Raw genomic sequence first — 27,477 nt, forward strand, 5'->3', positions numbered from 1 at the left:
TTGCTGGGAACTTGCCGATTTCCCTGGGACTCCACCCAGTAGACCTCAGGACAGTGGCTAAGATTTGAGGCTGAATATCCTGGCTGTGCAAGTTTTTAGCACAAACTGCTGAGATCTGGATGGAGGGAGGGGTGCAATATCCTGCTCCTCTTTGCCCAATGGGTTCCATCACCTGTTCATAGCTACAGCAGCACAAGGCCAAGAGCTTACCTTGCTATAGGTTGTGCAGGTCTCAGTCTGGCAATCAGCACTTTCTGAGGAAAGAACACAAAGAGGCCAATGGGAAGCTAGTTTTCTTCCAGCAGATTGGTGGAGTATGTTTGGAGTCTACCTTGCCACCTTATCTTGCATTGGCCAAGTCACTTCCCATTATCTGGCTTCTGTTTTCTCCTAGGCGATCTTTTAAGATTCATCCCAGCTCTAAAGTCTGTAACATTTGGGACTTTGGGACATTTTGCAAACAAAATTATTTAGAGAGCTATTAACTGTTTAAGCTAATTTATAGCTTATAAAACAGAAAGAAAGCATCATTTTCCTTAGCAAACCCAGCTTAATCCTTCCCCAATCATGACTAGTTATGAAGATTCCTTTCAAGTGGCTGTCAGGACCTGACTCGGACTGGAGGCCCAGCTTCTCCTAGACCTTGTCTATCTGAACTTTAAATCTAAAGCGGGGGGTGGGGGTGGGGAGGCAGGAGTAGGGATTGAGGAAAGGCAAGGATCCAGTCCCTATGTATACTTCTTTTCTTTTCCAAAAGCCAAGGGCCAGTTATCTACAGGGAAGGGCTTAAAGCCTCAGTGAAAACAAAATATAGCTTAGCTCTGTATCACAGGGGGACCATATGAAAATGAAAGGACAGAGTCTATGGGCAGGGCTAAATAGATATATAGAGGTAGTAAGGAATGAGGTTGGGAAGAGAAGTTCAGTTAACTAAGCTTGAGAGGTGACTATCACAGTGTTGTGCCAAGGGTAAGGTGTTAGCTCCAGTGATGGAATCATAGCAAAAAAGCCAACATTACTGCCCTTGGCATCAATGACAGAACCCTTCCCTAAGCAGCTACCGTGGTAGTTCTGGCTTCTCTTGAGCCCTGGTAACAGGAGGCATAAGGTTACAGCCTTGAGCCTGCTATGCAGGCTTCCCTTATGTCCCATATGGCATCTTGCTCTAAGTCTTGGCTCTACTTAATAATCATGTTAACTCAGGGAAAGTCATTCACCCTCCCTTCCCCCCACTAAACCTCAGTTTTCTCATTTGATAAACTAGGATAAGCCTTACACCCCTTTCCTTAATTCATTTTACAATATGTATCTCTGAGACCAAGACAGTCTGAGGAAGGACTCGGCAGTCACTTGGACCTCCTCAAGGAAAGGTGGGAGGTATCTGTCTGCTTCTTACCTCTCTTGATGGTGAGAGGAATCTTGAACTCACAGCGGTGATAACTGCAGAGAGAAGGCACAGAGTAAAGAGCTAAGCACCCTTGGGTGGCAAAGCTAAAGAGAGAGCCTCAACTTTCTTACTACCAGCACATTAGTTTTTAAAATTAAATTTCACTTATTTTTCCAATTACCAAGCATTTATCATTTTCTTCCTCTCATTTCCCCGTAACCCTTAAACTGGGGAAGGAAAACTAAACTTGTTACAAATAAGCAAAGTCAAGTTAATATGTCCTTAAGTATGTCTTATTCAGCAGATCAGTCAGGCAGTGGCAACATTCTTCTCCATTAGCCTTCCAGAATCAAGGCTGATTATATCAATTTCAATTTTTAATTCTTTCAAAATTATTCCTTTTAAAAATCTTGATGCTTTTCTCTTGGTTCTGCTCAGTAGCAGCACACTATAGTGAAGCTTCATTGGTGCTCAAACCAGAATCTAACACATCAAGCATCAACTCTATGTCAACCTTCCCATCAAGGCCATGGTTGCTTTTAAGGTCAAGTAGAAACCCTTAAAATAAACCAGGGGGTTCCAATAAAGGCCTCATTTCCAAAATATATAGAGAATTGACTCTAATTTATAAGAAATCAAGCCATTCTCCAATTGATAAATGGTCAAAGGATAAGAACAGACAATTCTCAGATGAAGAAATTGAAACTATTTCTATCCATATGAAAAGATGCTCTAAATCATTATTAATCAGAGAAATGCAAATTAAGACAACTCTGAGATATCACTACACACCTGTCAGATTGGCTAGAATGACAGGGAAAGATAATGCGCAATGTTGGAGGGGATGTGGGACAACAGTAACACTGATTCATTGTTGGTGGAATTGTGAATACATCCAGCCATTCTGGAGAACAATTTGGAACTATGCTCAAAGAGTTATCAAACTATGCATACCCTTTGACCCAGTAGTTTTACTACTGGGCTTATATCCCAAAGAGATCTTAAAGAAGGAAAAGGGACCTGTATGTGCAAGAATGTTTGTGGCAGCCCTCGTAGTAGTGGCCAGAAATTGAAACCTAAGTGGATGCCCATCAATTGGAGAATGGCTGAATAAATTGTGGTATATGAATATTATGGAATATTATTGTTCTGTAAGAAATGACCAGCAGGATGATTTCAGAAAGGCCTGGAGAGACTTACATGAACTGATGCTGAGTGAAATGAGCAGGACCAGAAGATCGTTGTATACTTCAACAACAATACGATATGATGATCAATTCTGATGGATGTGGCCATTTTCAACAATGAGATGAACCAAATCAGTTCCAATAGTGCAGTAATGAACTGAACCAGGTACACCCAGCGAAAGTACTCTGGGAGATGACTATGAACCACTACATAGAATTCCCAATCCCTCTATTTTTGTCCGCCTGCATTTTGGATTTCCTTCACAGGGTAATTGTACACTATTTCAAAGTCCGATTCTTTTTGTACAGCAAAACAATTGTTTGGACATGTATAATACATATATTGTATTTAATTATTACTTTAACATATTTAACATGTATTGGTCAACCTGCCATCTGGGGGGAGGAGGGGAAGGAGGGGAAAAATTAGACAAAAGGTTTGGCAATTGTCAATGTTGTAAAATTACCCATGCATATATTTGGTAAATAAAAACTATTAAAAAAAAACAAAAAAACAAACAAACAAACAAACAAACAAAAAAAAAAAAACAAACAAATAAATAAATAAATAAACCAGGGCTATGCCTGCTCATGCCAGAAACATAGATGCTATGGCAATTGGTAAGAGATTTTTTTAGTAAAAGTGGCAGAAAAAGCAGGTAAGGCCCAGGAAGTGGATACATCACCTGTATTAGCACCCTCATGTAGAAAACAAGTACCAGGCTAAAAATCTGAAGACCTGGACACTAGACCTGAGCAGCTCAGCATCTTACTGAGACTTCCTTAGATCTAGCAATTTGGGAAAGTATCATTAAGGGAGAACATTGAAAACACTTTAAGGTATCTTATTAAATGTCTAAAAATTCAGTTATTAAATCTGAGTCATGAAAAAGAAAATTTGGAGGGCGGTAGGGGGGATGAATTTAGCTTCCTAAACACAAGACAGCAGCTAGGACACAGAAGCCTTAAAACATTAACATTGAAACATTATCTCAGATGCCAGGAGGGGGCAGTGTTGAAGAAAAATTCATTTTCTCCACTCTTATTTCTATGATACTAGTAGGTAGACTTTCAGGGAATGAAAAAGGGAGTGAAATTTAGTAGCCAAGACTGTAGTAGTCAAGTACTACATGTAAAGGTAGTGGTACATGGGAAGGGAAAAAAATGTCTTGGCTTTAGAGTAAATCTAGAGCTAATCAAAAATTCTTCCTCCAAAGTTAGGTAGCCAGAACCAGTGGTATTGATGGCTTTTGGGAAAAATGTCTGTCCCCTTCCCCCCAATCTGGTAACATAGGTGAGGGTAGAATGAATTGTAGCAAGTCCTGGAGAAAGCAAACTCACACATCTAGTTTTCAATCAGCAACGTCCAGGTCTTGGCTCTTGTGTCTGGCTCCTTGGGGAATTCCACCCTTGTCTGGGAATCAGTTTCTTTTACATAGATTTCTCAAAGTCAAAAAATAAAACCCAGATATTCTGCTTTCTGGTATAGCAAAGTGTGTCATTCTAAAAACAATCTTAAGAGGGTATAGTCATACTCACATGTTGAAGTTATAATGCCCAGGGTAATTGGTGTGAAGGACAAATTTCTTCACTTTGTGTGTATTTGCATCAAAGAGAATATCCTATAGAAAAAACAGAGGCTTGAAACAAGAAGGGAAGTTAGCTTGTGAATAAGAAAGCTAGTTAAGTCATAAACAGTTGGATTGGGTGAATTAATAGGCTACAGTGAATAGAGTGCTGGATCTAGAGTCAGGAAGACCTGAGTTTATTTAGCCCTAGCCAAATCACAACGTTTTTGTCTCAGTTGCCTGCCCCATCTATAAAATGGGAACAATAATAGCAACTATCTTCCAGGGTTGTTGGTGAGGATCAAATGAGTTAATAATGTGCTTTCCAAACCTTAATGGCGCTATATAAATGCCAGCTACTATTCTTAACTCTATTCTTACTGCTACTGTGTGCAATTATACTCTCACTTTTCTGTGGTGGAATAAGAGGAGTCCAAGTAGAGTTCTAGACTTAGAGCTTACAATCATGGTTTATCTCTTCAGTGCTGACAACAGGGTCCTGAACACAGCAGGCACTTAACTCTCTTTCCAAGTCTGACCCTAGTGAGAAAGAACATAAACCCTCAAGTCATTGTTACTACGTAACTTCTCTCTTAGCATCAGGTCTGTTCTTCAGTTAGATCCACAGACAAGAGTGAGTAGAGGGACCTAAGGTTTGGTCCACAGCATACATAGAATGAAAGGACCAATGCAGGCCACCTGACTACATACAACGTAAAACCCATAGTCCAGGCTGGAATCTGAGCTGTTTTGATAATTGTAATGGTTTTAATGAGAAATTTAGAGCTGTTCCTCAAGTATACAGCAACAAGGTTATATGCCGATCAACTCTGAGGGACTTGGCTCTTTTCAACAATGAGTGATTCAGGCCAGTTCCAAGAGACGTGTGATGAGGAGAGCCATCTACACCAAAGAAAGAACTGTGGGGACTGAATGTGGATCACAACATAGTATTTTTGCCTTTTTTTCTGTTGTTTTCTTGCTCCCCCCCCTTTTGATCTGTGCAATATGATAAACATGGAAGTATGTTCATAAGAATTGCACATGTTTAATCTATATTGGATTACTTGCTATCTGGGGTAAAGGGGAGAGGTGAGAGGAAGAAAAATTTGGAACACAAGGTTTTGTAAGGGTGAATGTTAAAAACTATCTTTGCATGTATTTTGAAAATAAAAATCTATTATTAATTAAAAAAAAAAAACATACTGTGGAAATAAAAGCTGCTTTTCAAAGGCATTCTCCTCTTCTAATGCCTCATTTCAAGGTGGAGCCTCAAGGCTCAAGCACAAATTTTGCAGGTCCCACAGATGTAAAAAGTGTTCCAGTGTAACCAAGTGACAAAATGAACATCCACAGCTCAGGCCGAACTTAAGAGCCACCAGATAGGTCTCCATAAGGTGATGATGTACCAAGAGGTGGAGGCACCTTGATGTGCACTTGTGGAAAATGTGCCCACACAAAAGCTTGGATTTTTTCAAGTTTAAAAGTCTAAGGAATCATAACTTACCACCCCAAGTGTGAAATAGTTGAAGAAGTAGTCATTACACTTTGATGGAACTTGTTTATGAGGAGAAGGAGAATGAATCTTCATCTGTTACCAAAAATAAATAAATAAATATTACCGAGGTTCATGGAATAAAGTAAAATCCTTGAAATGGCATTTATAAAAACTAAAAACAAGTATCATCTTGAATAGGATACTGAAATTGCATTTTTAAAAAAGCATCCTAAAAACCTGTCCCACTTGGAATATAATTTCTATCACTGCCATGGTGAATGATAGGGATACAATCATGCTTGGAATCCAAATTACTGAGGGCCACTTGACTTGGGGAGAAAAAACTAATTTGCAGATATTGACAAAATCCCTTGGAAGCAGGGAGGGTTGAACAGAATTGTTCTCTGTACTTGCTCAAGGGAAGGGCTCCTCATATACTGCATGTAAAACAGAAAAAAAGAGGGCACCCACTGGAAAATTTCAAACTATAAAAAAGAATTTTAATTTATGTCAATGACATGGAATTACACTGATGAACTAGTTACTAATGTAACCAAGTTTAATAAAGTTAAAAGCTATCCCAAATGACTGGAACCTTCTTTACTTCAATATTTTTTCCTACCTTGTCCTCTGACTTATAAAAAACCTTGTGTGGAGAGCCCAATGTACTGAGAACATCTTGGCATGAATCTCCAAAGTACACTGAACGTTCAAACACTCGCATCTTGGCATCCGCTAATACTCCTGGGCCACAACCTATAGAAGACCAAGGAAAACATTTAGACTTCTGACTGGCAGGAGATTATGGCCCGCTGTCACTGTCACTTAGTGTTTTCGAGTAAAGAGGGAGAGAACAGGATTAATCTCCAGGGCAGAGGACAGTACCTTTTAGGATTTTTGCTCCTCCAAATCACCCATGCGTAGTGAGGACTAGTAGTAGGTAGGGGCCAGGGTAATAATGGATTTATAACCTCATGAACATAGATAATCTCTCCAAGAGTACAAATCACAGCCCTTGCTTGTAACTTATTTTCCCCTCCAATTCACCATATGACCCCTTTAATGTGCCAGTTACAAGTTGCTTAAGCTATGTGACCAGGTCACCTCTTCTGATCATACATCCATGACATTGTTTTCCAGCACGAGAGTGGTAATATAGTGAAGTCTCCTCTGGCCACCAAAAACCTCTTCAGTGTCCTATGAAAAAATTCAACTTTAATTCTACGACGCCTGAAATTTCATGATTTACAGCTATGTAGTACTTGAATGCCACTGACATCTAAAAGACGAGTTTCTGAATATAGCAGCACTCTATGGTAGCTAAAAACTGGAAAAGAGGGTGATTAATAAATGTAGAATGAAGAAATTACGGTGTGTAAATGTAGTAAAGTATTATTGTGTAGTAAGAACTAATGACTATAGATAACTATAGGAAGATTGAAAAAAAGAGAACCAAGAGACTGAAATACACAATTATACCAACAATGTAAATAAAATTTTGTTCACTAAGTGGAAGTTAAACTCAGTAAAGAATTTTCTAGTGAACAGAGCGTAACAAATCTTGTCTCCTAAGCAGAGAGGAAGACTAAGAATGGGGTAAACATTGTTAGAAGTGACCAACAGATATTGTTTTGGTCACAAGGGAGAATTAAATCTGGAGGCAGGGGAAGTCCCCTTTTTATCATACCAAAGCCTGTGGAATAAAAAGGCACAAGAATAAAACATACTTTAAAAAGAAGTTAGGCCTTTGTTTTAGAGAAAGGCTCTGGAGTGCATGTTTCTCCAATGTAACCTAGCTTGTTCTCTCTCTTCTATTCAAATTCTGGGTTCTGGTCTTTGTCCATGATAAAAGTACTGATGAAGCATGGATGGTCCATTTAACTGAAGATCATAGTATGCATTTGTTATCATTATTATTACTATTATTTAAAAAATTTTTTCTGTGGAAAATTAGGTCAAACTCTTGAATAATATGAATCTCATTTAGGAGGTTCTGTAGTACCAAGGAGTTTGCTTATACAGTAAATATAATGATCTTTAGAACCAAGCACCACCATTTACTGGGAATCTCTCTCTGAGGGACAGCTTTCATTGACAATGGCCCTGTCTCCTTGTTTTTATGCCTTGAGACTTATGATAGTCTGAGTCAAATTTCGCTTGTTACCTTTCAATGTATTTTCATCACATGCCTGGGAAATACTTACTGGAGGATGGCCCTGAAGGAGGTATTTTGCTCTAGTGGGTAAAATGATTCCTTATAATCAAATATGAACAGTGGTATCTTATTTTCTTTGCACCTGTCAGTTAACTGTGTGATACAATCTGCTGTGGAATATCATTTGTGAAAGTCTGCTATTTCTATCTAGAACTTTCGATGTCCTTGATTCACATGAAGATTATTCCAGAAGAGTTTGTAGAGATGGAAAAGCAGACATATGGTTTGGCCATTAGTGATTTTTCATGTCATCTTTTATGGATACATTTTACTCTAAGCATTTAATATCTTCCTTTCTTTTAGGTGGTTGAGAGATAATTCTTTAACACTGTCAGGCACCATTTCTAGCACAGACTTGTGCCCAGCTGCTTTGCTTTAATGCAATTTCTATTTCCTCAACAACATATTGTGAGGTCACATGTAAATATAGTGATTGCCAATAATGGTGAAAAGTTTGTTAGCGAAACCTTCATAAATCTGTTTTTCCTTCTACTTTCAGCTTGCTGTAGATTAAGATGCTCTAAGGATGACCTGGCTTTTAGTACTCTCCATTATCCTCTTCTGGAAGGTTTTACAAATGAGTTTACAAAACTAAGTTACTGTGGGCTTCCTCATATTTGAGGTAGTTTCTGGACTCGTTTCTTTTTGTTAATTCATACTTGTAAACTTTCTGAGAAAATAATACTCTACTGATTTTAGTTCCCATTCTTCCATGTCAGCAGCTTGATTAAGGTCAGGTTGAAGCTGCCTCTATTAAATCTTATCCTTTTAATTTTTAAAAAATTCTACTTTTGGTATTGATTTTGATATTTGCTCTAATAAATGACTTTATTAAGAGAGATAATTTGGAAATGACTCCCACATTAGCAACTAGCTATTTTTTTCTTTCTTTTTTTTTTTTTTTAAATAACTTTTTATTGACAGTACATATGCCGGGGTGATTTTTTACAACATTATCCCTTGCACTCACTTCTGTTCCGACTTTTCTCTTCCCTCCTTCCACCCCCTCCCCTACATGGCAGGCAGTTATACATGTTAAATATGTTACAGTATATGCTAGATACAATATATGTGTGCAGAACCAAACTAACTAGCTATTTTCTAATAGAATTTTATATAGATGGGAAGTTTCAATATACTTTATAAGCTTTTAAGCAGGCCTTCCTTCTTATATCTGAACTATATTTTACAACTTTTTTTGGTTGCCATTCTCGTCCTCCCAAAGAACACCTCAAGTCATTGGACAGTTCATAAAAGGGAAGGGGAGGAAAAGAGTTATTTTCATTTTATTCTGAATCTCAATTGTGCTTTAAAAAATATTTTCATTTTTTTTAAGGTTTTCTCTTTCTTCTCTCCCCCCCTCCCACCCCTTTTCTTATATATGAGTCATGCTGGGAGAGAAAAATCAGAACAAAAGGGAAAAAAAAAAAAGAAAAGAAAAAAAAAAAAAGGAAAAAAAGTGAAAATAGTATGCTTCAATCCTCATCCAGTCTCTATAGTTCTCTCTGGATATTGATGGCATTTTTCTTTCTTTTTAAAAAGAAATATTTATTTATTTTAAAGCTAAATACAAAATAAGAAAAAAAAAATAGAAAAAGAAAAAGAAAAAGGATTCAAAATGTGAATAAATTTCCATTTCAAGAAAGCATATAGCAATGATAAAACACATTATATTCATAACTGTCTATCTTTTCTTTGCTTCCTTGTAGGTTATTCTTTTATCTTCTGCTATGTACTTTTTACGTTATTCTTTCCCCCCTTTTTACTCTCCTTACCTTCCCCAAGCAGGTTACAGTAAAATGTGGGGAAAAACACACACACACAGATATATATACTTATATGTATACTCATTTATATATATATATACACACACACATACATACACATATATAGATATGTATCTAGAACAATATTAATATGGCTGACATATAATGTTGATTTCTCTCTTAATTGAATCTTCTTAAGTTTGACTTTACCTGAGATCAATGATTACCACCCCCCTATTTTCCCCCTATTAAATTCTATTCCTGATCTTTGTTATTTGTATATAATTTTTATTTCCTATCTCTGCTAACTCTTCTACTTCTATTCCTTAACTTGTCTTGCTATTATTTAACCTCCTTCTATCCATAGATCCCTCCCTTAGTAGACAGCATCTTTCATCTGCAATTAAAAATGCCTTGATGAACTAAGTCTTTCATAATTGACCACCATGCCATCTTGCTGATACTGTGTACAATGTTTTCCTGATATGGCTTACTTTATTCAGCATGCAGTTCATATAGGTCTCTCCAGGCCTTTCTGAAATCATCCTGCTGCATTTCTTATAGAACAATAGTATTCCACAACATTCATATACCGCAACTTATTCAGCCATTCTCCAACCGATGGGCATCCATTCAATTTCCAGTTTCTTGCCATCACAAAAAGGGCTGCTATAGACATTTTTGCACATATGGGTCCTTTCCCCTTTTTTAATGACCTTTTTGGCATACAGACACAGTAGTGGCACTGCAGGATCAAAAGGTATGCACAATTTTATAGCCCTTTGGGCACAGTTCCGAGTTCCAGAATGGGTGGGTCATAAACTGTGCTTTTGTTAATTAAAAATAGGGTAATTACTGAATCCTCAGTGAGCAAGTTATCTCTATCAACAAGTGAAACAATGAAAAATTGAATGAATTGCCCAGGTCTGTACACATAATATGAGTCAGAAATAAGACTTAAGAAATAAGAACTATCTCTTTATACCCGATGCCAAAATTCTTCTCATTAAAAACATATACCAGACTTCTGACCATTTAAGATGAAAACCCCCTCTTCTTCCCCTACCTTAAACCCCAAATATCTACTCAGCAAAAACACATTCTCCCACCCCAGAACTAAACACAAAGTCAGCCAGAAGCTCTCAGGTGACAAAAGATAACGGCAGCACAAAAAAGACAAAAAATCCAGCCACCTCCTAGTACGATGACAAACAATTCTGAGACAAATGCAGTCTGTGGTCAGAGACATTAAGAGTAAAGAGTTCCCCTAGTGTGGATGAAAAAAAGGAAGAGAATAGCAGTGGTAGTTTAAAAAAAAAATACTGAAACATTTTTAAAAAATACATAAAAGGGAATAAAAGGACAGTCAAAAGGAAGCACAAGCAGCAGCAGTTTTGAAACCTGCAGAATTAAAATATACCCTTTTTTTGAAGGACAAATGGTACGTATGAAATAGAGATTCACAGCCTTATAATCTTTTTTTTGGTATTTTGTTGTGTATATGAAAATGGTCTTCTTTGGTGTTTAAGTTCAGGATAAAAATAAAAGAACATGTTTACTTGTCTTATTGAGTTTCTCCCCCTTCTTTTACTTCTTTGGAAAATTCCATAAGCAGTAATTATCTTTGTTATGTTCTGCAAAAGATTATCATATGTACTGCAAGCAAATGACTTTTGAGATGATGTTTCTTGTCTTTAAATGCATGATAAAAATAGCTTTACCATCTTCTTTATTTGCTTCTCTAAGGATAATCAGATAGTCTTTCTTCCTTTATCTGCAATTTGTTTTTGTCTTCTAGTTTCAGCATTGTGAGAATGTCAAAATTAATATAATTCTGTATTTCTAGTAATATCTCAGCTTGTTGGATAAGTCTCACATTTGGAATAACAGAGTTATTTTGGGTTAATATTTGAAGAAAGTCTAAAAACGGATTTTTATTCTCCTCTGTGCATATTAAGTGAGACTATTTTTATTTTTTTGTATTGTGGATTGATAAAAAAATCACCACAAAATGGATGGACTACTGGTAAGGAATAGATGATTTGTTTAAGGGACAATACTTGAAGTGTCTTCAACGTGCTCAAACCTACTATAGCTTATGTGTTCTACTAATGCAGTCTTTATAAATGCTGAGTTACTTCTATACATCATAAGGCATTGAAGAAGGGCTCTGTGAAAGAACCTGAGTATATAGTAATGGGTAGAGACAAATACCACAATCTACTTTATGCAAGTAATTAGCTCAGCTCTTTAAAACTAAGAGATAATTAATAGTACAAGGGCTACAGTGGCATCTATATATCTAACCCAGACCAGAATAACCCCTTCTACAACATCTATAACAAATGATGATCCAACCTTTGTTTGGATGCAGTGAGGGAAAACCCATTAATAATCCACAGCTAACATTTACAGTGTTTTAAGATCTGTGTATCACATGCATTATATTATCTGTATATTTATGCATACATTATCTGATCTGAGCCTCACATTTCTGTAAGGTAGATATTATTTCCATTTTATAGGTGAGTCTGTATGTCCTACTGAGATTGAGCAATTGCTCAGTCACACAACTATTAAGTGTAAGAGGTGGAATTTAAATGAAGACTTTGTGAGCACTCTAACCACCATGCCCTCAGTTCCCAAGGCAGCCCATACTACTTTTGGAATTTCTCTAATTCGTGGGAAGCATGTCATGTTGAGCTGAAACCTGTCCTTCTGAAACTAGTTAGGAATTATACCCCAAAAGTAATGACAATGTTCATCTATGAATTCCCCAAACCAAATAAAATGGTAAAGGGCTATATATACACAAAATTTATTATAGCAGCACTTTTTGTTGTAATAAAGTACTGGAAACAAATAAGGTACTTAGAACAATTGGGGAATGGCCGAGCAAATTATAATATATGAACATAATATTATATTATTGCATAGTAAGAAATGACCAAAAGGAATAGATTTAGAAAAACCTGAGAAAACTTATATAAACTGATACAGAATGAAATATGTTGAACCAGGAAAACAAGTCACACAATTCAACATTAAAAAGGAAAACAGCTATGAAAGACTTAAGGACTTCAAATCAAAGCAATGAACAACCATAACCACACAAGTTAACAAATCATACCTTTCATCTCTTGACAGAAAGAGAAACAATGAGAAATACATAACAAAACACATTTTCAAACAGCAAGGCCTATATGCAGATGTTTTGACTATGCTTATTTGTTATCAGAGAGGGTATTTTTTTTGGTGTGTGTGGGTGAAAGGGACTAGTAAGTGACACCAAGTGAAAAGGAAAAGCAGATAAGTATAAATAAAACATGTTCATTTAAAAATAGAAGACTACCGCTCTTTGAGGATGATAAGAATGATATAGTCATCAGAGAATCTTAAAGAATTAATTAGACTAGTTGAGACAGGTAACAACTTTAACAAAAGTTGCAGGATATAAAACAAATCCAAATATGTCATTTCCATATTGGCAACAAAATCAGCAGAAAGACAAAAATTCCATTTAAAATAATATCAAATTATTTCATGCCAAGACAAACTCAAGAACCATAAAACACTTTTCACACAAATATAGATCTTAACAACTGAAGAAACAGTAATTATTCATGGGTAAGGCTGTCTTAATATAAAAATGACACTTTTTACTCAAATTAACTTATTCAGAGCCATACTTAACTACCAAAATATAATTTATAGAACAAGAAAAAAATAACAAAATTCAGAAGAACAGAAACTCAAGGATGTTAAAGACAGCAATGGAAAAAAAATGTGAAGGAAGATGGCCTCACAGAAAGTGGTAATTATGATAACCATCTGGAACTAGAAAAGAGTAATGAATCAATGGAATAGATTAGATACATAACACACAGTATGTCTTATGTTTGATGAACGCAAGATTCAAGCTTTTGGGACAAGAACTCACTATTTAACAAAAATTGTTGGGAAAACTAGAAAGCAATTTGGCAGAAACAAGATATAGAACAATATTTTATACCATACACCACCATAAGGTCAAAATGAGCATATGAATAAACATCGAGTGTGATATCATAATCATATTAGGGGATCACGGAAAATTTTATTTATTGAATCTCTGAATAAGGGAAAAATTATGAACAGATAAGAGAAAGAGAGAACCATGAGAAATAAAACATAATTTTGGTCATATTAAATTAAAAGGCTTCACACAAGCAAAACTGGTGCAACCAAGACTAAAAGGAAAGAAGAAAGCTAGGGGGAAAAAAATTCACAGCAAGTTTTATGAACTGACGCTGAGTGAAATAAGCAGAACCAGAAGATCACTATACACTTCAACAACAATACTGTACGAAGATATATTCTGATGGAAGTGGATATCTTCAACATAAAGAAGATCCAACTCACTTCCAGCTGATCAATGATGGACAGAAACAACTATACCCAGAGAAGGAACACTGGGAATTGAATGTAAAATATTAGCACTACTGTCTATCTACCCAGGTAACTTATACTTTCGGAATCCAATACTTAATGTGCAACAAGAAAATTGGATTTACACACACATATATTATATCTAGGTTATACTGTAACACATGTAAAATGTATGAGGATTGCCTATCATCTAGGGGAGGGAGTAGAGGGAGGGAGGGGAAAATCTGGAAAAATGAATACAAGGAATAATGTTATAAAAAAATTATGCATATATACTGTCAAAAAATGTATAATTATAAAATTAATAAAAAAAAATTCATAGCAAGTTTCTCTGATAAAGGCATCATTTCTCAAATATATAGGGAGCTGAGTCAAATTTATAAAATTAAGAGGCATTTTCTAATTAAGAAATGGTCAAAGGATATGGTCAGTTTTCAGAAAAAGAAATCAAAGCTATCTATAGTCGTATGAAAAAATACTTTAAGTCATTACTGACTAGAGGAATGCAAATTAAAACAATTTGAGGCATTACTTTATATCTATCAGATTGGCTAATATGACGGGAAAGGAAAATGATAAAAATAGAGGGAATGTGGAAAAACTGGGACAGTAATGCACTACTGCTAGAGTTATGAACTGGAACAACCTTTCTGGAGACTAATTTGGAACTATGTCCAAGGCTACAAAACTATGTATATCCTCTGTTGTTTCAACAATATAGCTAATAACTAGGTATGCAATCCAAAGAGATCAAAGAAAACATAAAAGGAATTATTTGTACAAAAATATTTATAGCAATTATTTATGTGGTGGCAAAGAATTGGAAATTGAGGGAATGTCCATCAATTGGGCAGTAGCTGAAGATGAGGTGTATAATGGAATATTATTATATTATAAGAAATGATAAGGTGTATGGTTTTAGAAAAACTGGGAAGACTTGTATGTGTACAAGTCTCTAGCCTCTAACAAACTAGTAAGATTTTGAAAAAGGAAAATTCAGGTATTTAAAAAACAAACAAGCAAAAAAATCACAATTCACTTTATGGGTGAGAAAACAAAGACTTGAAATAACTTGCCTAAAATGAGAAGAAACAAAATCAAAAGGAGAATTAGAATTTGAACTCCCAGTATTATTGTGACTGTGACACCATTATTAGCAATAGTAACAAATCCTTCATTAAACTCTTACTCTGATGTCTCATTGTGGCATGAAGGTGAACTGGATTCCAAAAGGCTAGGCCTGTAACAGAGCGAGCTATGGCAGGTTCTTCAAGACTGAGAAGGCTCTGACTATAGGAACAGACAGACTGTGTGTGTCTGTTATCCAAGAACTAGCCTAAGTGTTGGAAGGGGATGAATTCTTCTGGCCACAGCAGTTTATAAAGGTACAGAGAACCTGCCAATTGCTTCAGATGGGGCAGCACCCTGGATGAATAGTGGGCCTGGAATCCAATCTAACCACACCTACTCTTTTCCCCAATAATCCCTTATAGTGGCCCCACCCTCCATGCAAATTCTTGTCCTGCTCTCTTCTGAGCCAGGTATTGGGGCCTCCAGACAATTATAGCCCAACTTTAGTGCTAGCTACAGCAGCAATCATTGGGAAAATTTTAACTCCTAATTCCCAATTCATCCTGGGGTACCCTTACAAGCTCTGCAGTTGGATGAAGCCTGGTTTAGGATTAAATAATGGATACAAACACCTAATTTTTAAAAAATCCCTCATATTTCTATAATTCTTTACAATTTTCTAAGCATTCTCACATTCTTTATCCCATCAGTTTTTTTGAAATGCTCCAACTACCAAGTTTTCCAAAGAGATTTTCAGCTTTAGTTCTAAGGGTCCCCCGCTCCACACACATATAGAAAGACAAGATATTGCAAACTGAGACTCAGATTTATCTCCTGAGCTTTAAATATTACGTATTTTCATATGTTTAAACTAGTGGTTTTGGGAAATGATGTTGACATTGTCACCACATAAGAGCAATAATGGTGTTAAAATTGATCATTTAATACCTGATACTAATCAAGTGCACAAGTTGTAGTACCGAGTAAGTAAAGCCCAAAAACTTTGCTGGGGGAAAAAAAAAGCTCATCTACATATAATCTAAAGCTTAGTTATGGACCTCAACATTAGCTGCCTTTCAATCCCAATGCCTTTCATTTCACTAATTAGGGGTTTCTTTTCTCAACACACAATTGAGTAGCAACCTCCAAAGCTATAAAAGTCACCTCAAAGTCCTATGCTTCTTGTGGGCTGTTTGATCTAAAAAATTGTCACGGGAATAGTGACAGGTGAAAAAACTTGGGATTCCTTAATAACTACAAACAATATATCTCCAATAACCACGGACCAAAAATCTGTAATCAGATTCTGAACAATTTTTTTTGAATTTATAAGCATGGTTCATCCCCTACTCTCCAGCACCACTCCCCATTCCTCATTCTCTACCTCTAAACTCTAGAACTGTGATCAATTTAACGCCATTGTTCCTAACTGGGGCATGTCAATCTACTTCCTTATGATGGCCCTCCTGAGTAATTATAATTTCCAGATCAAAGTTCACTGACCTACCCATTAGACATTAAGGGTTTGAGGGGAGGAGGAGGGAGGAGAAAGGATGAGAGAAAAAGAGTTAGGTAGGGAGAGGGAGAGAGAAAGAAACAAAAAGTTAGGTAGGCAGTAGGGAAAGAGAAAGGGGAGGGGGGAAAATGTGGCTATCTTAGATTATTTCTATTTAAGTAGCATTGCCAGGTGAGGCCCTATTTTAAGATCCAAGACTTTTTAAAAAAAATTTTATTTATAATTTTTTTTGACAGTATATATGCATGAGTAGATCCAAGACTTTTAGAGGTATAAGAACACTTAAGAGATTATCAAACTCAATGTCTTCATTTTGCTAAAGAGTGAAGATTAGTGACCAGCCTAGGAACATGAAGTTGGGAAGTCAGAATCCAAACTCCACTTTTCTAACTCTAAACCAATTCATCCTACCAGTCTATACTGTTTTGCTTAGGTCCCAGAAATGGAGATGCAAATGCTGTTAAATAAACAAGATTCAAGGGCCTCTTTTTTGCTTACTGAGCCTCCTCCAATGGGTACTTTGAGAACCCTTCCTGATTTCTTCAGTGAAAGAGCAATCCTAAACCACCTTTGTAAAATAAGATAGTAAGGAGAGGGCAATGAACATTTCTCATCTCTTAGAGGCCCATCAATTCCTGGCAAATAAAACCTCAAGAAACAACCTATTTCACCCATTTAGAGATGCCTGCATGTGGTGTGTGGGGCAGAGCTCCTATGGCAGGGACTGTCCCTTTCTCATGCTTTCAGATTTGAAGGATGAACTTGTAATTCATCAAGCATTCCTAAGAGCCTACTATATGTATGTCAATGGTCTGGGCACTGTGGAATATGCAAAACATAAAAGAAAGAGACTTTGCCTTCAGGTACTGACAGCTTATTAGCTGACACAAAGTTGGCTCTCTAGGAGCTGACCAGACACATGTGCAGGAATTCTCAAAGCCATGTTTAAGTGCCCAGATCTGGTCACTGATGTTATATTAAAAAATCTTGACCTCGAAATGTAAGTCAATCCTTTGGGAGTTTACAGCCTGGTCTCAGAATTTTTTTCCTAGTTGGCCAAGTACATTGACCTTCTGTCCCTTCCCAGCAGGGTGTTCCCCCTCCTCCTTTCCCCATGACTTTGCTCACACTAGGCCCCATCACTAGGATCTTTTCTTGTACTCTGACCCTGCTGAGTCTACCCTTTTTGAAAAGGCATAGGTAGATACCCCCCTAATAGCCTTTGTATCCCTCTTAGCTCCCTCAGCCCTCCCTTTAGCACTTTTCAAAAACAACTACTGTTGTAGTTATTGTACTGGCAGAGTTGCTGTAGGGATTATGTCCCTCTGTGTTTATATTTGTATTGTAAACTTCATTAGGAAAGGGACCTTGGAACTTTGTTTAAAAGTGTTGAGAGAATTTGTTTCTAACATTAAATTTAACCAGCTTTATACAGATAAAATGGGAAAGATTACAGTTTTGATCAAAAGGTGTAAAGTTCTGTTGTCTCCAGAAACTGCTGATTGCTCTCTGGGAGGAGATTTCTTTCTCTTCTCTGTGAATCTTTTTCTCTGTCCTCTTTACTTGCGAATCCACGGGACATCGTCTCCTTGATCCAATCCAGAACTCCTACAGGCCCCAGTCTCAACTCTGGCCCAGACTTGATTCTCTCAATGGTGTCTTCTTTTATCCTCCCAGAGAATGGGCTTGTAAGAACGCAAGGGCTTGTGGGAAAATTACTTCTACCAATGAACTTGCTCCTTTTAAACATGCAAGCTCCTCCCCAGAAGTTCAAAGAGGTAAAACTCCTCTTAAAGGCCAGAACTAGAGAATTGTTAAGTATGGACTTAGCACTTAGTAAGAACCTAATATCTCATTATCTCCTTAGCACTTAGTAAGAACCTAACAAAGAGGTTATCTGTATCTTATCTGTAGATGAAAGCTTTAAAAAGTTTAATTTGTATATATCTTAGTATTTGAGGAGATAAAAAGTAATCAGAATGAAAATTCCCAAAGGCAGACTTAACTGGGGATAGAAGAGGTGAAAGAAAGAAAAAAACAAAAACAAAAACAAAACAAAACAAAACAAAACAAAACAAAAAAAAAAAAAACTAGGTTCTCCTAATGTGGTCACTTACCTGCAGCAAGGAGTCTGAGTCGTAAACCTGAGGGTCCAGTTCCATCTCTCAAAACATCCACACTTTCTGCATATACATTTCCCTGGAAGCAGCTGAGGGGCATACCTGGGGCCCTAAGGAACAGAATCAAAAGCTTCTAAGCAAAGACTCTTATAGATATTCTTTTAGAGTCAACAAGGTGGTGCAGTGAACAGAGCTCTGGGACTGCAGTTAGGAAGATCTAAATTCAAATTTAGTCTCAGATACTAACTGGATGACTGTGAGCAAGCCATATTATGTGTTTGCCTCGATTCCTTCAACTGTAAAATGGGGGTAATTATGGCACCTCCTTCCCAAAGTTGTTGTGAGGATTATGAGATAGTATCTATCTATCAAGTGCTTAGCACAATACATGGCACATAGTAGGTATTTAATAAATGCTTATTCTACTGTCCCCCCACATATTTACATGTCTCCCCCTTCAGTCTGTAAACTCTCTGAGGGCAGGGACTATTTTTGTGTTTTTGCTTATAATTGTATTTTGAGGACTTAGCACAATGCCTGGTACATAGTAATCACTCAATAAATGTTTGGCTGGACTGAGGTTGATGATGGAAGGATAAAGTCACTTTTTGGGGATCAAGGAAAGCTATCTGCACATGACTGGTGGGAAAGCGCTAAACCTGCTACACTACAAACTATAAATTTGCCACCAGAGGGCAATGTCCAGGTGCAGGCCAAGCCTGGTTTGACATAAGAGCAGCCAGAGGATGAGGGAAGTCCCTATGTTGCATTGAACTTAGAAATAGAGGAAGCCAGCTCACATTTGCAAACTCTTTAGAGTTCTTCTACACCTGTCACTTCATTTCACAGGTCCACAGGCGCTGGAGATCAGCTGACTTGGGAAGATTTTTCCAACTACAAGGCTAGATCTCAGGCACTAGAATGTCTTTCCTTCCACGCAACCAAACAAAAAGGCAATAAGCGCCGGTTACCCTTTAAGACACTAGATTGGCCCCTGTAGATAGATGCCCACTTGCATCTAGCATTTTAATGATAACCCGGTTTTTATTTATGGGTCATATCTTCCAGTCAAACTAGACCACTTTGACCTTAATAACTGAAAGATAATGAGAATAGCATTTCTAAAGAGAATGTGTTGCAGATTATAAGAAGTCATTCCGAGGGGAATGACGCCCACCCCAGAAATATAAGCCTTGTTTTCCTTTTGGAATAGGATCATTTGCCCTTAAATGGCAGAAGTACAGACAACTCATCTAGGTTGTTCGGATTTTTTGATTAGATCCAGACTGCTTTTCTAACATGGTGAATCAAGTATAGTTCAAGACAAAGAAAGGCACAAGTACAACCTGGAGATTTTCCCCAGTGTTTTGTTGCCTGAGGAAAATTTTTTTTAAAATTTCTTTTAGCTATTCCTCTCTGCCTGTTCCCTCTCTATCTCCAGCCTCAGCTCTCAAGTCACCTCCTAAAAATGGGTCTTTGCCAAATGAATTTATTTTGTTCATCCTTATCTGAGCACAAGTTGCTTCCTCCCCACTAAAACAAATTCCCTGAGGGAATGGACTATTTTGTTTCAATCTTTGTATCTACAGCATTTAATGCTTAACAAGTGTTTAATAAGATTTGGGAACAAAAGAGAAGCCCATAGTTCGGAAAATGGCTAAATAAATTTGTTGTGTATAAAGTAAGAGTATGTTACTGTACTATAAGAAGTAATCCATATGATGAACGCAGAGAATCCCAGAAAGATCACGTGAACTGATGCAGAGCCAAGAAACAAGATACTCAATGACTACAACAATGTAAACAGAAAAAAAAAAAATCCCATACAATTCCCTCCCCTCAATAAAAAAAAACCTGAAAGCAAATGTTGCCAAATTATAAAGAATAAACAAAGTGGGGCAGCTAGGTGTCACAGAGAGCAGGCCACTGGCCTGGGGGTCAGGAGGACCTGAGATCAAATTTGGCCTCAGCTACTTACTAGCTTAGCTGTATGACCATGAGCAAGCTACTTAATCCTGTCTAAAAAACTCAACCAAACAGAAAAACAATGGCTTGAAAAGATATGCGAAGCCACCAGTGCAATGCACATAATTTCAAGACTTCTTCATGTACTGCTGGGTCATGTTTTGAGACTTATGTTATCATCTCTTGCCAGCTGTTCAGCTAGGCTGCCCCAGGGGAAGCTCATCATCAGGAAACACCCCTGCCCCTGTGGTAAAAGGCTGGAGGGCAGAGAAAACTCTGATCTTGAGAGAGGACTCAAATTCTAGCCAATTCTTCCCTTCCAACCAGAGCTTCTACCAACTTCAAAGCCCACTCTTCTCCACCTTTTTGGCTTCCCTTTATTTTATTTTTTTTTAAGTTGGTTGATTTAAATTACAGGATCAAGTCAGCAATTATATAGAGGAATAAGTCGCTGAATACAGAGTAAAGGACACAGTTTCCACTCCTACCTGTCTTGTCACCTTAGAAACATTATTTCACCTCTATGAGCCTCAGATACCTAATGTAAAAAATGAGCAGGTAGGACTAGATAACCCTAAAGTTCCCTTCCTGCTCTCATTCTACCACTTTTACAGGCTGGGGAGAACAAAGAACCTCTGCCCAAGAGGAGGTAACCCATCCTTTCTTCTTCCTGCTTACCTGGTATCCTGCAAGCTATTTCCATTATAAATATACATGCGTTTCACAGTTGCTCCATGGGGAATCTGAAGAGAAGCCAGACCATGAGCAAAATTAGGCTGCAAAGACAAAATACACGTTTTACTAAGTGTATTGCATCTTTTGAGATTCAGAACATGGTAACAAAGTTACTAATACTAGCACCACTCCACATATAGCAAAGTAAGAAAATGGATAAATTATAATTTCAGAAATATAAATGTTGCTTATATATGTGTGTATATATAACAATACATACATATATAAATATATTTAAATCAAGTTAACTACTTTTTCCCCATAAAAGAAACATTAGAAGCATATTTCTTTGAACTAGAGATTCTCAATTTTTTTGGTCACAAGCTTCCATTACAACTCTTTAAAAATTATTAAGGACCACAAATAGCATTTGTTTATGTGGGTGAGGTCTCCTGACATTTATCACATTAAAAATTAACGTGGATAAAATTAATTCATCTTAAATAACCATAACCAACTATTATGTTAACATAAATAACATACCTTTATGAAAATAATTATGCATTCAAAAATTAGTGAAAGTTTCCTTACTAAAGGAATTGAGATGAAGGGAAGGGATTGTTAGGAGCTACAAGCCATTAAAAATTGAAAAGATATAGTCTTTCATACTAAATTGTATAATTAAGGGAAAAAATAAAATTTTATTTTAAATTTCTTTTCACGAATACATCTATTGTTTAAAGCTGGCCATGTTAATATTACCATGTATCACTGAGGAAATAATTATCCTTAAGTACTAATGCTTTCCCTTCTCCCAAGATGAATCTGACAAACCATGCTCAAACATTAATTAAGCACTTCTCGGATGCAAGGGCCATAGACAGAAGAGACACAGGTAAGAGACATAATTCCTGAGCTCATGTTGTGGTAGAGGAAGATCAAGTATACACATGTTAAAACAACTCCCAAAAAAGTGCATAATAGAGGAATAAAACTCTATGGGAAGAGAAACTTGCTTCCATCCAGAGATAGTGTGAGAAAAAGAACCAGCAGTGTCCCAGAGATATGAATATTTCCTATATACTGGGTATCACAGGACACAATGCTAAGGGATCATAAGAGTTCACTGAATTCAATGCTAGTTTTCAGAGAGCAAGATTAAAACAAACAAACAAAAAAACCCCACAGCATGTGTCTCTAAACAAATTACTTAATAATGTTAGACTTAAAGGCAAAGAAATGAAAAAGTAGTCTTTTTGGCTAGATATTTATTCTGATATATTATTTCTGAAGTCATGTGCTATGTATATACTCCTAACAATATTTTAGCAACATTAGAAACACAGAATTCCTGACCTCATATTTTGGAGCCTCGGTCCATGAGTCTAACTGAAAAGAGAATGATAATCCTCTAAAGTTGAGGTGGAAAAGTTGTTCAGCCGAGTTGTACACTGGAAAAAAAGGAAGTTCCATGTGAATGCAGAAGTTGCTTTGGCTACAATTTCCAATTGAAGATTAACAGGGGCCCAGGACTGGGCAGGACCACTGAGCAATGGCAGCAGGATTTGTTTCTAAGCTGTCATCGTGACCTTGGGCCAGTCCCCCTAGCTCTCTGAATCTTGGGGATATTCCTCTTGCTGATGCTTCTCAGGAGTTGGAAGGATCAAAATGAGAACTGTTTTCTTAATCTTTTATTATGTTTTTTCACCTCTAGATATACTGAGGAGATTTAAAAGCACAGGAAAGGGTTTTAAAACTACTTTTATGTTCACTGTCTTGAATTGTCACTATCTAATGATCTTTCTGCTTAGCACTGCTTACCTCCTGGGTGGGTTGCTCCAAAGGATTGATCAATCTGTTCAATGGTTGGAGCTATTGCCTGAGAGTTAAAATGGACACCACTGAAAAACAAAAAAGGCTCTTTTCAATAGTTATAAAACCTCAGAATTCATGAGTTATCATGGCTGCAAAACGTACTTCGAAAGCAAAAACCAATATACTATACAAAAACCAGATACTAGTTGAAAACTAAGTTCAGATATTAAGGTAAGTCACTGACAACAAACATGATTTAATTAGTGTAAAGAACTCTTTGATGTAGAAATTTCCCTCACATGATATACATGTCACACATGAGAGACTCTGGGAACAAAGAAAGGATGATTTGCCCAAAGTCCCACAGCCAACAGGTATCAGAGAAAGGACTTGACTCCAGGTCTTCCCAACTCTAACATCAAGCTTTTAGTCACAGTGACATACTGACATTCATCCAAGATTTTTATACATAAGAAAACAAAGAACTGTATTCACAGGCTGTTCTTCAGAGGTTCTCAACAGATTGAGGGATACGTAGGTCTCAGTCTAGGGGAATTTCAATAGTATAACTATTATAGGAACATGGAGAAAGGCTGGCTCAGGGAGGTCAGGGTGTGAAAAGGCTGTGCTATTCCAGTAGGAGGTGGGAGAATTTTTAAAAAGAGTATACATCACCAGAGTAGGACTAGGCCACTGGATTAAACTTGGGGAGAGAGAATTTTGAGGAAGCAAATCTATGAGAAGGGAAATGTTTATGAAGTGACACTTGGTGAAAAGCTCTGAGGGCCTGAAAGAGAGGAAGAAAAAGGGAAAGATGAACTCTATACTGGCCCAGGCAGAAGTAAAATGAGAATGGGGAGGCAAACATTTCAATAAAAGACTATTTGAAACTCTGTATCTATCTGGTTTATCTTTAAAGATTAGATTCTTAAAAGATTGACTATCTTACAAAACATGGCCCAAATCTGTTTAAATGAGTTTCCTCACAAAAAGATAATTATACTAAATGATCAACATTAGTCCTTGGTCTGACCTAGCAGAATCTCACCAAAATCAGGTGAAGGGGTGTGACTACTTAGATTTTTCTGTACAGCAGAGACAATGAATGCTATTAATTGTAAAGAAATGTGCTGATGGAGGCAATCAATCCTGGAGTGGCTCTTTAGTGTTCTAAATGGCTCTTGTTTTATAGGATGGATCCCAGGCCCGGGGACCCTGGATTGTGGTATATGACAAGAAGAAAAGTCCCAGGCCCTACAAATCCTACAAATTTGGTGGGCCTCATAGCTGTGGGAAGCAAAGGAAAGCTGACAGACAATTGAATGAAACGAAAGTAGACATACAGAACTGGTATGTCATGAGAATGATATACCAATTTAAAATATGACTTACCAGTATTTTAACTTCACTTTAGTCAAGTCATAAACTTCAATTACCTAAAAGACAATACATTGGACATTTAAGAAAAATGGTTAAAGGCATACATTAAAAAAAAAAAAAAAAAAAAAAAAAAACAAAAAAAAACTTTTAAGAGAGATTTCTGGAATAAACACTCATCAGGATCCACAATGGACAAATATTGTTTTTAAGACTTTTGAGGGGCAGCTAAATGGTGCAATGGATAGTGCTCCTTTAGTCAGAAGGACCTGAGTTCAAATCCAGCCCTCAGACACTTTCTAGCTATGTGACTCTGGGCAAGTCACTTAACCCCAACTGCCTCAGCAAAGAAAAAAAAAAAAAGACTTTTGTGTACATTAAAAGACCTTCTGTTTCTATTTAAAAGGCAGGGAAAATTCACATTCCATTGCTCATGATAATCCAGATAATCAAAGCCAACTTCTACTAAACTATCCAAATATATATCCTCTGTGTAATGGCTTAGTTTCTTTATACTTATTCCAAAGTTTGGTTCCTAGATAACTATGGGGACAGAGTATGTCTTTTGTAGGCACACTCAAATCTAAAATAGCCATTTCCTATAACAAAAATTAGAACCCAGACCTATGATTTCATCGAATAAATGAAAAGGCACTCATCAGGTCCTTACTATGTACAAGGCACTGTATCAAGCCTGGGCATGCAAGTGGAAAAGAGGGTTTCTTCTTTCAAGAAGCTCATCTTCTCATTAGAAGCAACAATACAAAGAATAAGTTTTAGCTGCAAGGTCCCAAGGTTCTTAAGAGTAAGAGACAAAGCAATAACATTTTGTCCCTATTGATAAAAACATATTTCTGATGCTGAGCCACTTGACTGTGCCAAGTACTTTGGCGGTGAAGACTTGATTTTCTTTAATAGCTGTAGAACTTGTATCAACAGTTGCTAGGTAGCAGCGCCTAATTGAAGATCCTCTCTCCACCCTTGCAGGTCAGTACCTTCTCTGTACTTTTGGTCAAAAGCACTGCAGTGTGAAGGGCCTTGCCCAGAAAGATCCAGCCAGTATGTGTCAGGGGCTGGAATACCACCTAAATCTGCCTTCTTCTCTCCAAGGCTAGTTCTTTATCCACCTACTACATCCTTCTGCCTTTCAATAGAAGATAAAATTAAAACCCAGACAGCTAAATAAAATCATTTTAACTTTCTATTGTATAGAATGAACATTTCTTTTTCATTTCTGCAGGTACTACTCTGAACTATATTTCTAGGACTGAGGACCTTAATAAGTTATCAAAATCCAGATCACACAGAGTGAAAAAATCATTCTAAACTATCCTTGTTTAAACACCAGGTTTGTTCTAATGGAAATGGGCCACATTATAATATCAAAGGGAGAATTTTACTTATGTATCTGCCTATAATTCTCTTGCAACCTAGATTAATGGAATCACCCAAAAGGGAATCTTGATATTTTAAATCTAAAGAAACTGGAATATTATCTTTATGGAGGTACATAGTCCTTCTTCAGATATCTTTTTAAGGACAAATTCGGTAACCATTTGCTGAGTGCCTACTATGTGCTAGGCACCAAGGCGATATAATAAAATCCAGAAAAGATAATCCTTGCCTTCAGGGAATTTACAGTTTAAGGATTTGGCTATTTTGAGCTGATAAGAGTTATTTAATTCAATCCTTTTATTTTATGGAGGAAAAAACAGAAACAGTTTAAAGCAAATTACTCAAGTTCATACAAATACTAAGCTGTGGGGTTCAAACCCAGGCTCTTTTGATTTTCTCATTGCTCTTTCCATTAGCACTCACTACCTCTATTAGACACAAAAAATACAAAAAAGAACCAGACTGACACAAAGCAAAGCCTTGATTCTAGGCCAAAGGTATGCTGCTGATCTGCTCAGAAGGATAAATAATGGATTTGGTTTGATTCAAACATTTGTTAAGCTTTTGCTAAGTGCAAGGGGGTTACTCTAAGGACAGGGACAAAAAGACAAAACTGAGACCATGGTTACTCTTGAAGGGCCTAGCTTCACCTGGATTACAGAACATATCAGCCTTTACTAGCTGAGCAGGCAGGGCTAAGTCTGTGACGATGGATCCACAGGGCAAGTTTATCACCAACTCACAGTACAGGTTGTCCTTAAACTAATCAACCACTAAGTACATGCCAGGAAAAGGGATTCAAGTCAAAATAATTTATTTTCAATCTCATTTTCCCACAGAAATGTTATGCTATACAATGGCATCTGATTTTTATCAGCAATGATAATAAACATTATTTTGTCAACCACAAATGGCACACAATGTTAGCTTTTGTAAAGTGTGAAAAAAAACTATTATTCATAAAAGTGTATGTTAGGTAGAATCTCTGGCTGGGGTTATGTAAACAGCTAGAAAGATCAGGAGACAGAGTGTTGTGAAACAATGATTTTGGAATCAAAACCCTGATTTCACAATGTGGCTCTTGACCCACACCATTTAGGAAGTTTATAAATGTCACTTGTTTTCTCTGAATTTTAGTCTTTCCATTTGTAAAACAAGGAAGCTGGACTCCCTTAGGAAGAAGTCCTTTCAATTCTAACATTCTATCTATGATTCCAGATGAAGTATGCCAGAGAGGTTCCAGAAATATTAAACTAAAAGTGAGAGTTCAGAGGAGAATCTTGCATACAAGAACATATCAGGAAGCAGAGGTTGTACTGTCTGATGTAAGTACTCTAGGGAATGGCAAGAGTATAAATAACAAGATACTATAAATATAGATCACTAAATTAAACACAGTCTGCATGAAGGGCATGATTGGTCATGGCAACAACACACAAAATGGTTCTCCATGTTTCAAGATGATCCTCTTCATGCTCTCTAAATGTTTGGTGG

The 27,477-nt window shown here is 36.9% G+C and overlaps 1 protein-coding gene across 1 annotated transcript in view; it reads right to left on the minus strand.

Moving 5' to 3' along the window:
• The window catches only part of PHAF1 (phagophore assembly factor 1), a 52,294-nt gene that overhangs the window by 3,548 nt on the left and 21,269 nt on the right, over positions 1–27,477 (minus strand). The window contains exons 4-13 of the mRNA XM_074286492.1: positions 24,604–24,647; positions 23,218–23,297; positions 22,753–22,847; positions 21,400–21,497; positions 18,754–18,866; positions 6,263–6,396; positions 5,650–5,733; positions 4,114–4,196; positions 1,397–1,440; positions 211–254 (exon numbers count right to left, since the gene is read on the minus strand). Coding sequence (XP_074142593.1) covers positions 211–254; positions 1,397–1,440; positions 4,114–4,196; positions 5,650–5,733; positions 6,263–6,396; positions 18,754–18,866; positions 21,400–21,497; positions 22,753–22,847; positions 23,218–23,297; positions 24,604–24,647 — 819 coding nt within the window. The remainder of the gene's footprint in view (positions 1–210; positions 255–1,396; positions 1,441–4,113; positions 4,197–5,649; positions 5,734–6,262; positions 6,397–18,753; positions 18,867–21,399; positions 21,498–22,752; positions 22,848–23,217; positions 23,298–24,603; positions 24,648–27,477) is intronic.

This window comes from Sminthopsis crassicaudata, chromosome 2 (assembly GCF_048593235.1).
Source record: "Sminthopsis crassicaudata isolate SCR6 chromosome 2, ASM4859323v1, whole genome shotgun sequence".
Lineage (NCBI taxonomy): Eukaryota > Metazoa > Chordata > Mammalia > Dasyuromorphia > Dasyuridae > Sminthopsis > Sminthopsis crassicaudata.